Source organism: Sipha flava, unplaced genomic scaffold (assembly GCF_003268045.1).
Source record: "Sipha flava isolate LNK unplaced genomic scaffold, YSA_version1 245_pilon_pilon, whole genome shotgun sequence".
NCBI classification, from domain to species: domain Eukaryota; kingdom Metazoa; phylum Arthropoda; class Insecta; order Hemiptera; family Aphididae; genus Sipha; species Sipha flava.
Genome location: NW_020272893.1, coordinates 451222 through 468655, shown reverse-complemented (window position 1 = coordinate 468655; position 17434 = coordinate 451222). Strand labels below are relative to the sequence as shown.

General features: G+C 28.9%; 4 protein-coding genes across 4 annotated transcripts; 2 read left to right on the top strand and 2 right to left on the bottom strand.

Moving 5' to 3' along the window:
• Positions 1-3703: 3703 nt before the first annotated feature.
• Positions 3704-7923, bottom strand: LOC112684196 (BSD domain-containing protein 1-like). Its single transcript, XM_025555577.1, has 8 exons — positions 7499-7923; positions 6763-6874; positions 6569-6685; positions 6353-6505; positions 5955-6279; positions 5752-5862; positions 5591-5671; positions 3704-4038 (listed from the first exon to the last, which is right to left on the bottom strand). Exons 1-8 carry the CDS (start codon positions 7507-7509, stop codon positions 3980-3982), a joined length of 969 nt encoding a protein of 322 aa, XP_025411362.1. The 5' UTR covers positions 7510-7923; the 3' UTR covers positions 3704-3979.
• A 118-nt stretch (positions 7924-8041) lies between these two features.
• Positions 8042-10136, top strand: LOC112684199 (aprataxin). The gene is made up of 3 exons (XM_025555580.1): positions 8042-8486; positions 8556-8689; positions 9904-10136. The coding sequence occupies exons 1-3, from the start codon at positions 8221-8223 to the stop codon at positions 10050-10052; spliced, it is 549 nt and encodes a 182-aa protein (XP_025411365.1). The 5' UTR covers positions 8042-8220; the 3' UTR covers positions 10053-10136.
• A 29-nt stretch (positions 10137-10165) lies between these two features.
• LOC112684195 (MICOS complex subunit MIC10-like) lies at positions 10166-11821 on the bottom strand. The gene is made up of 3 exons (XM_025555576.1): positions 11599-11821; positions 11052-11099; positions 10166-10435 (listed from the first exon to the last, which is right to left on the bottom strand). Exons 1-3 carry the CDS (start codon positions 11672-11674, stop codon positions 10338-10340), a joined length of 222 nt encoding a protein of 73 aa, XP_025411361.1. The 5' UTR covers positions 11675-11821; the 3' UTR covers positions 10166-10337.
• Positions 11822-14276: 2455 nt separating this feature from the next.
• LOC112684194 (enoyl-[acyl-carrier-protein] reductase, mitochondrial) lies at positions 14277-16307 on the top strand. The gene is made up of 4 exons (XM_025555575.1): positions 14277-14538; positions 14633-14866; positions 15505-15785; positions 15871-16307. The coding sequence occupies exons 1-4, from the start codon at positions 14284-14286 to the stop codon at positions 16274-16276; spliced, it is 1176 nt and encodes a 391-aa protein (XP_025411360.1). The 5' UTR covers positions 14277-14283; the 3' UTR covers positions 16277-16307.
• The last annotated feature ends 1127 nt before the right edge of the window (positions 16308-17434 follow it).

Here is a 17434-nt window from a genome sequence, read left to right as displayed (position 1 = left end):
CCATACACCAAGAGCAAAGAGTAGTGGATCCTATCTCTTACGAAAACAAACAATATTGCACTGCCTCCTTTATTGACATACTTCAAACATTTGATTAAATGTGGCACGAAAGCTTACTCTTCATATTCCGGAAATTTCTCCCCTCCCTCTTTACCTTTTAATCAAATCGTACCTTAGGCGGGTTGCACACTGAAGAAACTATATGTACCTATAGTTTTAACAATGCCGTTTGATAATGAGGATGTGTTCATGTTATATTGGTGGCAAGGGCGGATAGGGCCGCCGGGACACCGGGATTTTCCCGGTGGACCGCTGCTTATATTGACGAAAATGGGCCGATGAAAAATATTACTACTAATACTATTATACATGTACATACATGTATACAAATAAAAGTAAATAAATATGATACTAATAATATATATTTAAATTTAGTTTAAAGCTATAAATATCATAGTAAATTCCTTTAAAATGAAGAAGAAAAAAGTATTTACAGTAGGGTTACATAATTTTAAATGTAATTTTTTTATGTATTATTTAAATTGAATGATTAAAAATTTTGAGTGCAAATTTATTTTTTAAAAGTGCATGTTAAAGATCTTTTAGCGCATATTTGATTGATTTTTAATGCATATAATTCTGTGCTATAATGATAACTAATTGTTCAGATTTAAATTATCATATATAGTTAATAATAAAACCTCACGGCAAAATTGATTACTGATATATCATGTTTTTCCATAATAATTATACGCGAACCATGTGAATAGTATAATATTGCTAGAATATTGTATGCTTCAAAACGAATTAAAAATAAAAGGAGGTGCAGAAAATAAAAGAGATAAAAATCGTAGAGTTGTTAGAAGAGAGCAAAACATGTGTAAAATTGGATGGTATAATATGTATTATAATTTTAAATATTATTTAAGAACGTCGAAAAAAAAAGGTGGTTATTGCCGGATTGGTTCTCTCAAAGTTGAGTTAATTGTTTAGTTGGAACTTGGATATAATCATGCGGACTGCTGTATTCAATTTTTTCCGGGCCGGTCAGATTATGCCTATCCGCCCCTGATTAGTGGCTTCGTAACAAAAAAAGGAAACGTAGGTAATGGATTCATCCACTTTTAAAAGATAGACAGCATAGTAGCTATGTAGTTTCAAAGGAATTAACCGCTGAAGAGGATAAATTCCAAAGTTTCTATAGAATGTCTATAAGTTACTTTTTACCGTTTAGTGTAGTATTAGGTAATATCAGTATTTAACATTATTCAATTAATACGATTCAAATTTCCCAAGTATAAATACTATTTATATTAGTATTATTGCTTTGAATGTTAAATAAATGCTGTATAATATAATACAATATAGGTATTAATTATTATATTTAAATTTGGTAACATACAAATATAACCATGGAGATATTCTCTCACCAACATTGTTTAATATTTATGTTTCCGATCAACCCACACCCAAAACACGCATGTCGTAGGCTATGCAAACGACAAAGTCATTCTGTCTATAAGTTAAGATCCTGTAGATGCCTCGGCTAACTAACAATCGAATCTAAATTTATAAAACGTATACTTTCTAGTTAGTGTGCATAATGAAGAATCAAATTAAATGATGATAAATGAATAGGTATTATTAATAATTAATACCCTCCTAGGTTTATAAGATTATAATTGTATCTAACTGGTATCTATACTACACAACAATGATTCATTATCCACTAACATATATAAACATTTCAGTGGTCAGTTATCTTTCATTTTAACATGGTCGTACGTAATTTTTCGTTCGTAATGTCGTCATCAAAACGCGTGCTAAAAACGATAACATACGAGAAGCTGAAAGTGGTTTGAAAACAAAATCTTTAATAGCTAAAGCATTTGGCAATCCACTTAACACTTTGTCAACTTATCTTAAAAATAAAGAAAACATCTTAAGTTATCTACGTCCAGTAAAAAGGATAGAAAAAGGGCTAGAGAACCGGAAAATCCTAATGTTAATGAGTGCTTATACAAATAGTTTAAACAGACACGTGACAAAAAATTTTCACTGAGTGGGCTGTTCATAAGAGTAAAAGCTGAAAAGTTTGCATTAAAATTAGAAAAATATAATTTTATGACAAGCAATGGATAAATTATAAAAAATACACATTTTGAAATTTTACTTGAATAACTCGAACTTTCTTTCCGATCCCTTCAACTTCGAGTTAAACAAGTTTGACTGTATTAATTATCATCTTTTTTTTTTTAATTCCACCATTCGAATTATAAAAAAAAACCCAAAATGGTGAATATAGAAGACTATACATAGAAGATTAGATGAGCTAAATGTTATTTTATAATACAATTTATTTTGCAATAATTAAATCCATTAAATTATATGTATTTAGTTAAAAACTAATTATTTTATTAACTAAAGGCCTTGTTGATTTCACGCAATCGGCAGTTTTGGGTCATAACGGTTATTAAATTCACGTATTCGGCATAACATACATATTATTGTAATAACTAGTGAATAATTTTATTATGTTAATCTAATTTTGTTGATTTGAAAATAATTAGTAACTATTGTTAAATTTAACTTTAGATTAAAACTGTTCAAAATAATTTACATTATTATTATTTGTATTTGTTATAACTTATGTATGATTATACACAGGCATGGGCAAGATACTCAAAAAAAAATAGATACTTACTATAGATACTAGATACTACAATTTTCTTCTAAAGATATAAGATTAATTTGAAATGTATAAAAAGATACTAAATACTAGATACATTTTTTTCACAATTTTAGATACATGATACAAGATAATCTTAATTGTTTTTTTAAATATCTATCTAAATAGGTTAAAGTAATAATATTCATTGTATTTCAATATTGTTTATTTTTAATAAAATTAAAACACAAACATTTATTATGGGGTGCCGTAATATGCTTTACTTATTATCTTTTTTAAGGTTAAATAATTTAAAATAAATAAAAAATGATATACCTATAAAATACAAATAAAATGTATTTATTTTAAAAATTTGGAATTATTTTTAAGAAATATATTTTTGAACGTGTTGGTGAATATATGAAGCCAGTTGAAAAAAATATTCTTTCAATTGGCACTGCAAAACACAAACTTGTGTTATAGTAAATAAATAATTTAGCCTAACACAAGTCTCCACTTCTTCAAAACTTATTTCACAAAACGTTTTCAATTAATTTACTGCTTATAAATCAAATAAGTATATTACCAAAGCCAAATTTAAAATTGATTTTTATTTTTTCTTAGAAAAAATGTATTTTCACTTGTATTTTTACGCAAACAAAATGAAAACATACAATATACACAGCCACAAAAAGAATCTGGATACAACTCACAAATGTAAAGATACAAGGTACAAATGTGTCTAAGATACTGCCCATCACTGAATATACATTATTAAAATCACAATTCATATTGTTTATTTATTAACTTTTTTGTAACTATCAGTGACCAAGAAGAACTATCATTTTGATTTTTCCTTGTAATTGATTTAATACAGTTATCATGATTATACCATTGACACTAATAATACTTATTATTTTTAGTACAATTGTTTAAAAGATTTTCTTTATCATCACCATCAAGTAAATTAAATTATTAACACACATAGGATATAAATCAATAATGTATTTTTATTATAATAATTATTTTTTCTGACACAAAACAATAGTAAATTTTACAATTCAGATAATTTAATAAATATATACAATATTACAACAATTACTACTAGGGTACTCAAAATTATAAAGGTGGAAGATAGTGTAATATTTTCATTTTTGCTCTTGCTGTATTTAACTGGTAAATTCTCTTAGAATACCTATTTACGTATAAATATATGTAAAAAAAAAATATATAAATAAATATCTTTGTGAATACACACATACAAAAAACTAAACAATATATTCAACAAAGCTCAATTAACAGATTCTTAATTCACTTGATATTGGAAGCTGATTCAATCTCTTCCAAATCAAAATCTTTCACCCACTCATCTGAAAAAAAACAATAAATGTAACAAATTAATCTCTCATATATAGTAAATAATAACAAACCAAAATTGGGAATTTATGAGCTTAATAATTTTTTAAAAATATTAAGCATAAAATATATGCATTGGAAGATTTATTTTTTTTTCATATAAAGCAAATATGAACAAATTTTTAATGTTATTTAAAAAAAACTATTATTGAAATGTCATACAACTCAAAGTTATTAAAGTTCATAAATAATTATCATACAAGAAAAAATGTATTAATATTTAATTTTAATCCTCAAGAATTCAGGTTATACTGAATTGTTAAAAATATATGTAATACAACAAAATGCAAAGAATATGCCATATTATCTTCACTCTTATATAGTATGGTATTTTTAACTCAATATTCACAATGCTGGTTGACTATAGTCTAAATACTAGAATTTATTGAGAGGGCTATAAGCAAAAATACAGTTTAATAAATATGTTACATTGTCATAATTACTTATTAGCAAGATTCAAGATTTACAGTATTAAAAACTTAATCAAATAAGCTCTTAATAATCTTTTAATATCATAAAAGTATGATTTAAAAATCTGTATGTTCAATGTGAATTTCGAATAAAAAATTTAAATTTAAGTTTTATTTTCACATCAATTCACATTGAAAATATACTGAGTAGGGCTGGGATTTTGATGCAAATAGATCTTTTTTCTTAATGCCCCAACACGGAGGTCCATAAGCAGAATGTATAAGCAAAATGTGTTTCAAGTGATACTGATTAATGTAGTTTTTATTTTGCATTTAATGACAAATTTAGCTTTAAATACATTTTAAGAGCATATTTTGCTGTATTAATGAAATTTTTCAAGTTTTTAGAGCATTTTTCAGAATTTATCTATTAGTTCTTATATATTAGGGTCTTTATTCACATATTTCGGGGTTTTTTCGTTCAAAACTTACACGTTTAGTATATAATATACTAAATTGATAAACTAATCAATACGAACATATTAACCCATGTACATATTTTATCAAAAATAGAATAAAATTAAAATAGTCAAAAGACATTTTTCTCTTTGCAATAATCTAACAATGATCAAATTTTAATAAAGTTAAATAAAATGTAAATATTAAACAAAAAAGTATATATTTTACTATTATTATGTTAAATAAATATAGTTAAATATGTTTGGTAACATGATTTTTATAATATCGTTTTTAAACTATAATAAATACATTTTTTATAATTTTTAAAGTATTTATTTTATTTTTTAAAACATTTTTTGCTATTTTTTAGAGCAATAAAATCCCAACCTTACTGATGAGCAATGATTAATTAGTATTCAAAATTATTTCAGATAAAAAAATAAAAATTGCTAGTGTTTAGTGCCTAGTATCTTTAATTAGTATTACCTTTTCTTTTCTGTTACCCTCCCATTTACTAAAATATTTTATTTATAGAATAAAATAGTTAACTTTGCAAATTTGTTCTTAAAAATATTATTGATTGTTCATCATCATTTTGAACTAATATTTTTTACTTTAGGTTGCTTATTATAATCACCTTTGTCCAAACTTGAAGTGGTAACTGAAGAAGCAGTGGATGGAATATCTTCTTGTTTTAATTTAGAATCTTTTTTTATACCTAAGTAAATATTTTAAAAATTATAATTTTTAATATAGTTACAAAATTTGAATAAAATATAAATACTTTTATTGTATTACCTTCTGTTGGACTATTTGACTTTGATGATACTCTTCGTTCTTGATCATACGATGACAATATTTCTTCTTGTTCTTTTTCAGATAATTCTACATCAGATAATGGAGTCAACTCTGTAAATTGCAGTAAACTAATTTGAACCCTTTGAACATTAATTTTATGAATTAAAGTGTTAATCATGTTATGATTAACACTAGCAACATACCTTTATTGAAATCTATTCTTTCAGCTTCTTGTTTCTCTTTTTCAAATTGTCTCAGTTGTTTAGCATTCTCATCTTCCAATAATGCTTTTCGAAATAAAAATCGATACCAAAAGTTTGCATGGGAAACAGAGTCTGGTACAAGTTTCTGATAATTATCACGCAGTGGAGTACACTCATTTAATATTTTTGTAAGCTTTTCATTAGATAACAAACTACTGTCACCACTTTTTACCCAATCCAACCAAGCTTTATACCTTTTATCTAGCTGGTCATCAATTTCCATTAAAAATGTATTAGGATCATTGGCTAAAGTATATATTTGTGCCTGGAAAATATCATACAAAATGTAATTTTAATACACAAAAAAAGGAGTTATAATACCAAATTAAGTATATTACTTGTAGCCTTGATAGTGTAACTGTATCTGAACCAACAATCATTAATGCTTCGTCGTCATCATCAGGTAGAGGATTTAAAGCATTTGACATCTGATCCAGAAACGAACTTACTGATTTCTTCATTGTGTTTGCTGTCGATTCTGGATTTTCCAACTGAAAAAATAAAAAATAAAAATAATTTGTTTAAGTTAATAAATAAATAAGACATTTACGTACTTGTAAAGTCTCTTTGACAACGTTAGTAGTATTTAGGACCATATTACTAGTTTCAGTAGTAACTATTGTTGTTAATTCACCAAGATCACGTTTAACAGATTCCAATACCTCAGCTGACTACAATAAATAATTTTTACTTAAAAATGATCTTGTTCAGTTATAATTATTGAACAATAGAACAAAAATAAATATACTTTAGACTTGGCTGCAGAGTACAATGAATCCCACCATCCACCTCCTTCATTGTTTTTAGATTCTGGATTCTCTATGGTTTCTTCATTAATGATTTCAACATCACTAGGTTGTCTGAAATAAATAGCTTAAATAGAAAATAAAATTTAAGACATTAAGAAAGTTAATATAACAAATAATATTTATCTTTAACGTTTATTGATATTTGATTTATATAAACATGTAATATCTTCATATATTTTTCTTTCTAACATTTGGAGATCACCATTTTCAACTAAAATTATTTTGTTTTGGTAATAATTGGTCAATTTAGATTAAAATGATGATACATTTATTATGTTAAGGTTATTAGATTATAATAAATTTTAATGAATATTTTTACAGACTGCATACAATGTATTTCTTTTTTCTTTTGACATTAGACAAGAATATAGTTAAACACAATAAATGAATGATATTGATTGACATTGGCATGTTAACTATACATATTTATTGTATACAAAAATGTGCATGGAAAAAAACCATTGGAAATTGAAATTCTAGTAAAAGAAAATCGACCAAGAAAAATGACTGGTTCATCAAGGCATCAATCTTCAATTTCATGGACACAAGCGAAAATTATATAGTGTGTTTAATTAAAATAGCCTACTGACTTATAATTATTAGGGGCACTATGCAGGATTTGCACTAAAGGTAAGAACGATTGGTCCCAAGCACTCACTCATTCAGTACACTCACTTTTCGGCCATAGCACAGTCCAATCTTCAATCGTGTTCGTAAACTAAAGATGCAACGGATGGTCGATTACTTTTTAACCACGTTTTTCGGCTGCAAGCGTGTTGATACACGTTTGGCTAAATGATCGAACGATGGCCGCGCAGCATCGTTTAGATAACGAAAAACAGTCGGTGGGCGAAAGCAGTCGTAGAAAATTCGGGCCCGTCGTTGACGGAGGTTTTTTTTTCACTCAGGTAATTTGTACGGGTGCACGCAGCCACAATTTTAATTCGTTTCTTAGGGTATTTTTAATCGATGTTTCGATTTGTACGGCGTAAGGCTGATGATATGCGAATACGAGCACGACAAAACAGAAAGAGCAACGGTTGAGAAAGTATCTGATAAAACCACAGCCTTCTCTAGCGAGTGGCGAGTACTAGACAATGTCTGGCACGTACAATCATATACGCAATATACGCATAATAAAATTCGTTATCTCGGGCCCCCATGGGACGATAACGCCGTTGTTGTTACCGCAGTCACGGTTAGTACCACATTTTCACCGCCCCGGAACGCAACCGTGGTGGGGATGATACGACCGTAGTTTGAACATCGCCTGGCGCCCAGATCAGTTAAGGCAATCGTTTTTCCGCCTGCACTCTTTGAATTAGGAGCACGCCCGTCCAGAGCCCTAGTGGATACGGTCTGGACGCCGGAGCTGATCGCGATCCACGACGTCCGCCATGACCGCGCCTACCGGTGGCCGTCTGCGAAACGATCTTGTCCTGGCCATGCAAAATCCGTCCGTTGTGCTGTACTCTGACGAGTTCGTCACCATCATAGCCGACTTGTACCCGAAGTCCGAGCACCACTATTTGGTTCTGCCCAAAGAAAACATACAGCAATTGCGGTCGCTTAAGAAGTACCACATTCCCAAGCTCATCTATATGGAGCTCGTAGGACTGGAGTTCGCCAGGCACATAACTGGACTGCCCGTGAAAAATTTTTAGTAAGCCGATCGTGATCGCCTTTAAACCGTTAATGGTTTCCCGGTGTAATTCTCCACTTCGTGTTGTAGTGTTGGATTTCATGCTTTTCCGTCGATGGAACGACTTCACTTGCACGTTTTGAGCAACGATTTTCGAGGAACTCATATGAATCAACCACATCAATGGAATTCATTTCATACAGAATTTTTCGTATCAACTCATAGTAAATATATTGACGAAATAATTTTTTATTTTATGATATCGCTATTGACTGCCTGTCTGTTTTTAATCAACCGCCGGTCAAGTGTGGAAATATAATCTGTACCACTTAACTTGCATAGGACTTATTCCCTCCTTGAGAAAATGTTAAAACTTCCCAAATAAAATACAATTTTGTATGTGTTTACATTACAAATATTTTTCTAGAATTAGGTACTATTCTTTTTTGGTGTTATTGATAACAAATTGATAGTCATGTAAGCAACACATTTTACATGTTAATTTATTTCAACTTGTTGAATATATTACTTTATCATTCATTCTAAGTTATCATAAATAATTAAAATTTAACAAATTGTATCTACTACTTTATTCATGATAAAATATTCTTCTCTAAAAAAGATTTTTAGTATTTATTTATTGAACCTTACATTTTTTTTAACTTTAATCATTAATAAATAAACTACTATAAATAATAAATTTAATATGTTAATCATAATATTGCTATCACATTATTTTTAGACAAGTTATAGAATTTAACTATGGACATTAAAAGTAGCTATTTTCAAAATGTATTTCAGATTTTAATTATTTATAGTCTTGAGTTTATATTACAAACATTATTTACTACTTTGATTTAATCTTCAACTATATTCAACGAGAATGTAAAAATGCTTATGTTCTTACTCAACATTTCCAAATTTATCATAGTTTGACAAAACAGCCCATCCGTCCAGTGTTTTTTCTTATGAATTTTACAATAATTTTTAAAAATTTAAAAAAATTACTCTACTAATTTATGTATATATTATAATATAGTGATTGTTTAATAGAACTAAATTAATTACAAAAAAATGAATCTGTGAAATTATTTTACTATTGTTAATAGTAAAATGTTTATTTGTAAAGTTGTGACTTATTACAATTTATATTTTTTATAAAATTAATTATAAACTACAATTATTTCGTAATTAACTGTCATGTTCTGTACATAGGAATGTAACTATACTGAAACTAATTTATCATTAGGGTGAATTCCAACGAAATATCATTGTGTACTGCAAACATTAACAAGAACTGTTAAACTTAAATTCTAGTTGTTAAAATAACATTAAAACTGATATAGGTTTTTACAACACTGCAATCATCATTATGATATTAATTTTTTCCTAGTATGTAGACAATAATTAAACTTGATGAATTATTATTTGTTTTCAGAAGCTATTCTTGATTTACAATCACTGGGATACGTTAATCTGCCCCCCAGTAAGAAAAGTTTGTATCAATCATTGCGATGTCATATGTGCTATTATTTCAGTAATGACATCCAAAATTTAAAATTACACTTGAACTTATTTCATAATTAGCTGATAAACGACATTAACAATGTTTTTTACTTCCAATTTGTATTATAATATTTTACAGTTGTATTTTATTGAAGCATTTTATTATTATTATTATGTACAAATAAATGTAAACATTTTTGGACCAAAACATCTTTTTCTTTATATATATTGTAAAATAAAATTGAAAACAAAAATACTACTTAAAATAGTAAGATGAACATAGAGGAAAAACCATTTGTATAAACAACACATCATTTGACTCTGGAGTCTAAGGCTATTGAACATTTCTTACACTAATAACATATTTTATGTGCTAGTGAAAAATTCCTTTAAATCTTTTTCACAATTTTCATATGCTAGACCCAATCCAAAACCAGAGCCCATGATCAGCGGCCACTTCTTACCTAGATAATATAACAAAATAACAATTTAACTATTAGAGTTTATATATTACAAGATTATTTTAATAAATGATTTTAATTTTAATATTTATTAATTTTGTATAATAAAATAATTTGGCATTGGAGCCATTGCTAAATATAGTAAAAATATTCATGCCAGAATAAGAAAAATAAGTTTGACTAGTTTCTTAAAATATTATCCATACAACATTTAGTTATTATTGAACACAATGTTTCTTGTTCTAGTTTATGGATGATATAAATATTTAAATCTATAAAATAGTTTGTTATAATTGAAAACATGATGGAAATACTATTCAGAGCATATGGGTAACTCAATTGGTAATGGAAATCCGGCACTAATATAGTAAATATATACATTTCTTCTATACTATGGCAAGTAAAAAAATAATATATTACTTTGCCCTGCAAGATTTCTATTCATGTGTAAAGTTTTAGTACATTTTATATAACTATATATTTTTTCGACAAAAGCGTTCACTACAGTTTAAAATATTAAGAAAAATTAATTTGCTCTAATAATACTATGCATTTCTAATAATTATAATTATACTATTTTTTAGTAAACAACATATTTTTCAGATAATATTGTACTTACGTTTGAAAAATAATAGGGATGCTACACCACCGACTATTAGGCCACCACCTAGAAAATAAAATGTTGTTATTACATTAAAATTATAGATGGAAAACTGTTGGCTCAAACAGGATACTGCAATTTATGCAGCAGTTGAAATTAAGACTAACAAGACTGATCAACACATAAACAAACGCAACCTGGTTGAATTTATTTATTTTCAAACGTGTGGTAGACATTGATGCATACTCAATTGAAAATCGATTTTTTTTCTTTTACATTTTTAAATACCTATGTATTTACCACGTATTATGTAATTATAACACAAGTAAGTCGATTTGATAGTTTCAAAAGCAGTAAACGAACGAGTAGGTCAACTCGTTTTGATACCGGCGCACAGATTTGTTAAAATTATTTTCTACATCTCTATTACATGAATACCAAAAACCAGTGGTGATCGTGCGGTAAACCAATAACATCGATTTGAACGCGAACGAGAAAAACGTGCCGAAGGTAAAACCTTTAGAGGTCGACCGACCGAGCGTCAACATCAAACAACGCCTCTTACCGAATTTTATAGCGGAATCGTACAGGCACCGGTCCACTCGGATGCTGATCTCGTCTTCTTTGTACGTTTTGCTCATTTTAGCACACTCGAAGCCGGATCGGGGAAGAAATGTGCTGCTAGCTGAGTGTGCTCGGTAGCCGATCGGCAATTTTCATTCGTGAACTGTGCAGTCGCAGGCGTTACAGCAAACAGCCGACGACGGGACATCCAAGTACTTGATAACATTGTTATACCACACGACAGGTTCCGTGATAACGCACATCCGATGGTAACGATTGGCGCGGTGACCGCCGCCGATATTCGAACTCGTTGGGCGCACTCCGCCAAACGCTTTGCGATTCGAACGCAATTGAAATGCGATTTGAGCGGTTTGAGGTGCAACAACATGGAACGACGATATTCAGTCGATCGTACTGCATTAACTGCGTGACTTGTTTTAAAAACGTCAAGTTTGAATGGTTAGAAAATAATGCTGTGTAGTTACTATTGGTACTACAAATAATGATACAGAAAAACGAATAGAAGTATAGGCAGGGCCGTCCCGAAGATGAAAATCAAGAGGGTTGAATAATATGAAAAATGCAGACTACAATTTTTTTACTTATTACTATTATTATTATTTTGTGTAAGTAGTATAATTAACTATATGTAATCATATTTTTACTTTTTAACATATATATATGTGCCAGTGTCGCACGTTCTTATAATTGACAATATAATTATACATATATGTATATAATAATATTTTATATTGTATAAGTAGTAGCTAATATAAATTTTATTCGTGTATACACTGTATTATGAAATATGTAATATTTGTTTTCCGTAAGTAAAATTTGGTCCTTCTAGGCTATAATGAAATAAGTTCGAGTGCCGACTGGTGTTTTCGTTGGAGGGGGGGGGGTTGAGACACCCCCCTAAGACCCCCTTTAGAACGGCCCTAAGTATAAAGTGCATTTTTATACTGCGAAATAATATCAACTGTCGAAATTTTGTGATGATCAAGTCTCGCTAAATCGTTCGTGCAACAGTTGGGAACATGTGTAATTTTCAACCGAACCAATCTAATTTTAAATTTAAATCACAGATAATCATGTCCCGTGATTATCGAACTGGCTACACAAGAAGGATATAGTGGAGTAGCAAGTACATGGCGGACTGGGCCTATGCCAGGAGGGTGAATTGTAAAAGGATGCAAAAGTCGTATTTTTATTCAACATTTAAAACGAAATTGTTCCATTATACTTTTTGAAATATGTCGATTTTGTCTTATTGCACACACTACGTGTAAATTTAATGACGGCATTTTGAAAATAGAACAACGGAATTTATTTAGGAATTTTCATATGAACAAATTATTGATAAATTTGCCAGTCTTAAAGCGGGAAAAGAAAATTTTCAAAGCTTAAAATAACCACGGTAATAACCACTTATAAATATAAATTGTATTCTTAAAAAAAAAAAATAGTAAAATTAAAGGTTAAAAAAAATGCTTTCACATTACATTTTTAATTGGTTAAAAGGAGTTTTCTTCTGAGGTGTATAGAGGCATTAGCGAGTTTTTCTACGCCACTGGATAGATATACAGAGGTGTAATCACTGACAATTGCCACTTGGAGCACTAGATAGGTACCCGACGAGGGCTCAAAAATAACATTTTTTCATGATAAATGAATGGCTACGGCGCAAAGTGGTACCTGATTTATCCCTGTTGCTTCAATAAAGTTAGTTAATATTTAACATAAAAATAATTATTTCTGACATTTCAATTCAAATATTTTATTAAAGTTCAAATAATTTATAATAACTGTAGTTTTAATTTATATTAGTCTTGATGTTTTCTTTGATTTTTTTTTTTTTTTTTTTGTATGAAATTATTCATTATAGCGTTTACATGCAAATATCATTCATGTTCGAATAGAAATTAATTATATACTATGTTTATTAATTTTGATGCTCCAGACAGGTTTATTTTTCTTTACATTATTTATCAGTGTTGGGCTTTCTGTCGGAAGTCTTCGTTTTTTTTATAGCTTTGTTAAAATATAAAGGTTAGGGAAAATACAAGGTATAGTACATAACACAGTAATAGAAGGTACATATATTTTGATCTGTATCCTCAAAAATTCTACTTAAAATAATATCCTCAGAATCAAAATGCAGTTCACATACTCCATCATTTTAGTCAAGGCTCCATTTGATCATGGAATATTTTTTTCCAAATAACAGTCATGTACTAAAAAATAATATATTTTTACCTTTAATTTAAATTATTTTTTTTAACTTATTTATTTGGTAGATAAGAATTACAACCGGGTACAAAGCACTTGGAAGGCATAAATCATCATTATCGTATTAATTAATGTAATTTAATTAATAAAACACTAGAAAAGGTTAAGTTTATTTTTAAAAATTCAAGAAACATACAAAGAAAAGTAAGTAGAATGATACCTCTCCACCGTTAGGTTAGTAACTAACTATTACTCTATGGTAACATCACAGCTGTTGTATTACCTTTGAAAACGCTATCGCGTTATTGAGCACAATTTCTGTGACAATCATAGACCTTACACTTTAATTCTGTGACACTATAAGGTCTATGGTAACAATTGACAAGCGAAAATAACAACATACCGCCGTATGTTATCATATGCTATCGTATGGTCACAGACTATAGTCTGTGATATGGTTATCATTCGCACAGCCGGGGAACGGTTACTGTGGAACATTTCGCGATCGGTTTTTGAATATTGTCCATTTGCCATGTTTCGGAACGTTTGCTACCGCCTGATCGGCCGATTGTCGGTGTCACGCCCGTTTACAATGAACCAGCGTCACGAAATTCACTGTCGTAAAATTGTGTTCAACGAATTCGGCGATCCCACAAAAGTCGCCAGACTCGTTGAATGCTCGTTACCGGACCGACCCGATGATCAACAGGTTAGTCAATTAATATCATAATCGTCGTCCCGGGTGTTGACTATTATTTGATGTTACATATCGAAGATTTACTGGGCCGTGGACTTTTTCACAGGTCTTGGTGAAAATGCTCTTAGCACCGGTCAATCCTTCCGACATTAACACAATCCAAGGCGTGTATCCAGTTAAACCACCGTTACCCAGCACTCCTGGTTTTGAAGGAATTGGAGAAGTACTCGCTGTCGGATCTGCTGTTAAAAATCTAGTTCCCGGCGATCGAGTGGTACACACCGGTGCTATCGGTACTTGGTGTACGGCAGGGATTTTTGATTCTAAAAAACTCAGAAAAGTCAGTGGTATTCATTGTTGAATCTAAAACGTTCTTTTTTTATTGAACTTACAATAAAAATTGTTAGGATTAATGATGAATTTACTGTTACAGTTAAAAAGGAACAGAAATCAAAATATATTTTGTTTTCAGACAATAACATTAATATAAAGCAGTTATAATAATATTATGGATATCATGTCTTAGTACATTCTTGCGATTTTATTTTCATTCAATTTTCTGTCAATTATCTTAGAAATTATTATTTTTATGCTGAGTTAAGTCCATATATTTAAATTTATTTCAATAACTAACCAAATACCTATATAGAATAACACAATGTTCATTTTGTACCTTCAAAATGTAGTCTTAGCATTTCAAGAATAATTCTACTAAAACAACAAAATAAAGTATTTATTTACACCAATATTTGTAACAATCTTAATAATCAAGGCTACATACAACCATATTAGGTATTTAAATATTACTTTATTATTTTAATGAAATTAATACTATCAGTGCATCATTTTAACGGTTATTAAGTATTGATTATTTTTTTATTTTAAAAAATTATATATTCATAATAATAATAATAATATATATCAAACGTAATTTATTACATACTACATATATTTTTTAAATTTCTTTATTTGTTTTAGGTGAGCAAAGACATTGATATGTATGCATTGAGTGGTATTTCTTCAAATCCGTGTACTGCATACCGTATGTTACATGATTTTGTTTCTCTAAACAAAGATGATGTAGTTATACAAAATGGTGCAAATAGTGCATGTGGACAAAATGTTATTCAGTTGGCAAAGATATTTGGTTTTAAAACCGTTAATATTATACGCAGTCGACCTGAACCAGATTTAGAAAATTTAAAAAATCATTTAATGTCCCTTGGTGCAACAAATGTACTTACTCAAGAAGAATTAAGGTTAATTGTACATCTGTATTTTTAATATCTCTATATTAAAAAAATTAATTGAATACGTTAATTTATTTCTTCATTTTATACTTAGGACTACAGAGCTGTTTAAAAATGGAACCTTACCTAAACCACGTTTGGGATTAAATAATGTTGGTGGGAAGAGTGCAACTGAAATCTTACGAACATTGGATAATGGTGGTGTGATGGTTACATATGGTGGAATGTCGCGAGAACCAGTCATTGCGCCAACTACTTCATTTATATTTAAAGACATTCAACTTCGAGGCTTTTGGATGACAAGGTGGCATAGAGAAAATGCTAATACAGAGCAACAGGATAAAATGTATGAAGCACTTTCACAATTGATGAAAGAAAACAAATTAGTTGCACCTGCTCATAATACTTTACCATTAGAATCGTTCCAGGAAGTTGTTCAAAATACTATTTCATCAAAAGGGTTTATAGGTTTTAAATATTTCTTAGATTTAGAAAAGTAAATTTACAACTATAAGTTTGTAAAAAATATAACTATGATATGTTTGTATTATTGTATTTATTATTCATAGTTTTAGAGTATATTTTAAATACTAAAATGTTGACATGTTTTAAATAATTTTGTTGATAATTGTATATTATTTCTCATTTCTGAAACTTATTCAGTCTTATGTTAAAATAATAGATATTTGAAATTAAGTAATTCTTTATTTGGTTAAAACAAATTTTAAACTAATTCAATGAAAATATATATGGATTTGACTAATGTCTCATTATATAATGTTGTAACTGAACTAGAATTTAAATTACAAAAATAATAACAGTGTGGTGATGGAAGTTCGCCCTTTGCCTCTACGATCCTTGAGCTGAATAATGTTAATGGGTACATTGTGTTTTAAAAAAATTATAATTAAATTCTTCAGTTAAGGCGGCTGGAGCAGCCTACATTTTTCATGCATTTGGACCAATAAGCTGGAACAAAATTCACCTAGTTCTAATTGTCCGATTTAAATTTTGAAAAAATATTTAAATTTGTTAGCTTCTTTACTATGTTTTGTAGGAACCACAATTTTATTATTTTTTCTTAATTTTTTATTAACTTGTATGCTAATTTTTAAAAAAAAATAAAAATTTGAATGCATTTTATTAAATAACTTGAACTATAATCAAAAATCCGTTTCCTACAAAACATAGAAGAAAAGTTGAGAAATTAGAATATATTAAAAAATATATAATCCGATTACCAGAACTAGACGAATTTTGTTCCAGCTTTTACCTCTTTTCACCAATTTGAAAAGAACAAAAAAATAGTTTTATGCGTTTGTCGTTGACTTGTGCATGCGCGTATGAGAATTAATGTGTTCTCGAAATTGCGATAACACGCGCAGCGACCGCATCGGTTTAGAGCCGCGACCGATTATAAAACTAATTTTGTACTCATCATAAAATTGTATTGACTATAATAATAATAATATTATAAGCGATAGCGCCACATCACAGTATGAAATTATTTTTGTTTGTTTTGTGGATTCCAATTTACAATTATTATACGAGTATAATATTGTATCATATCTCATTCTACAAACGGTTATCAAAAGTATTGATGAATGATGAATTTATGAGTATTATTACAACGTGTTATTGATTCAATTTTTGAACTA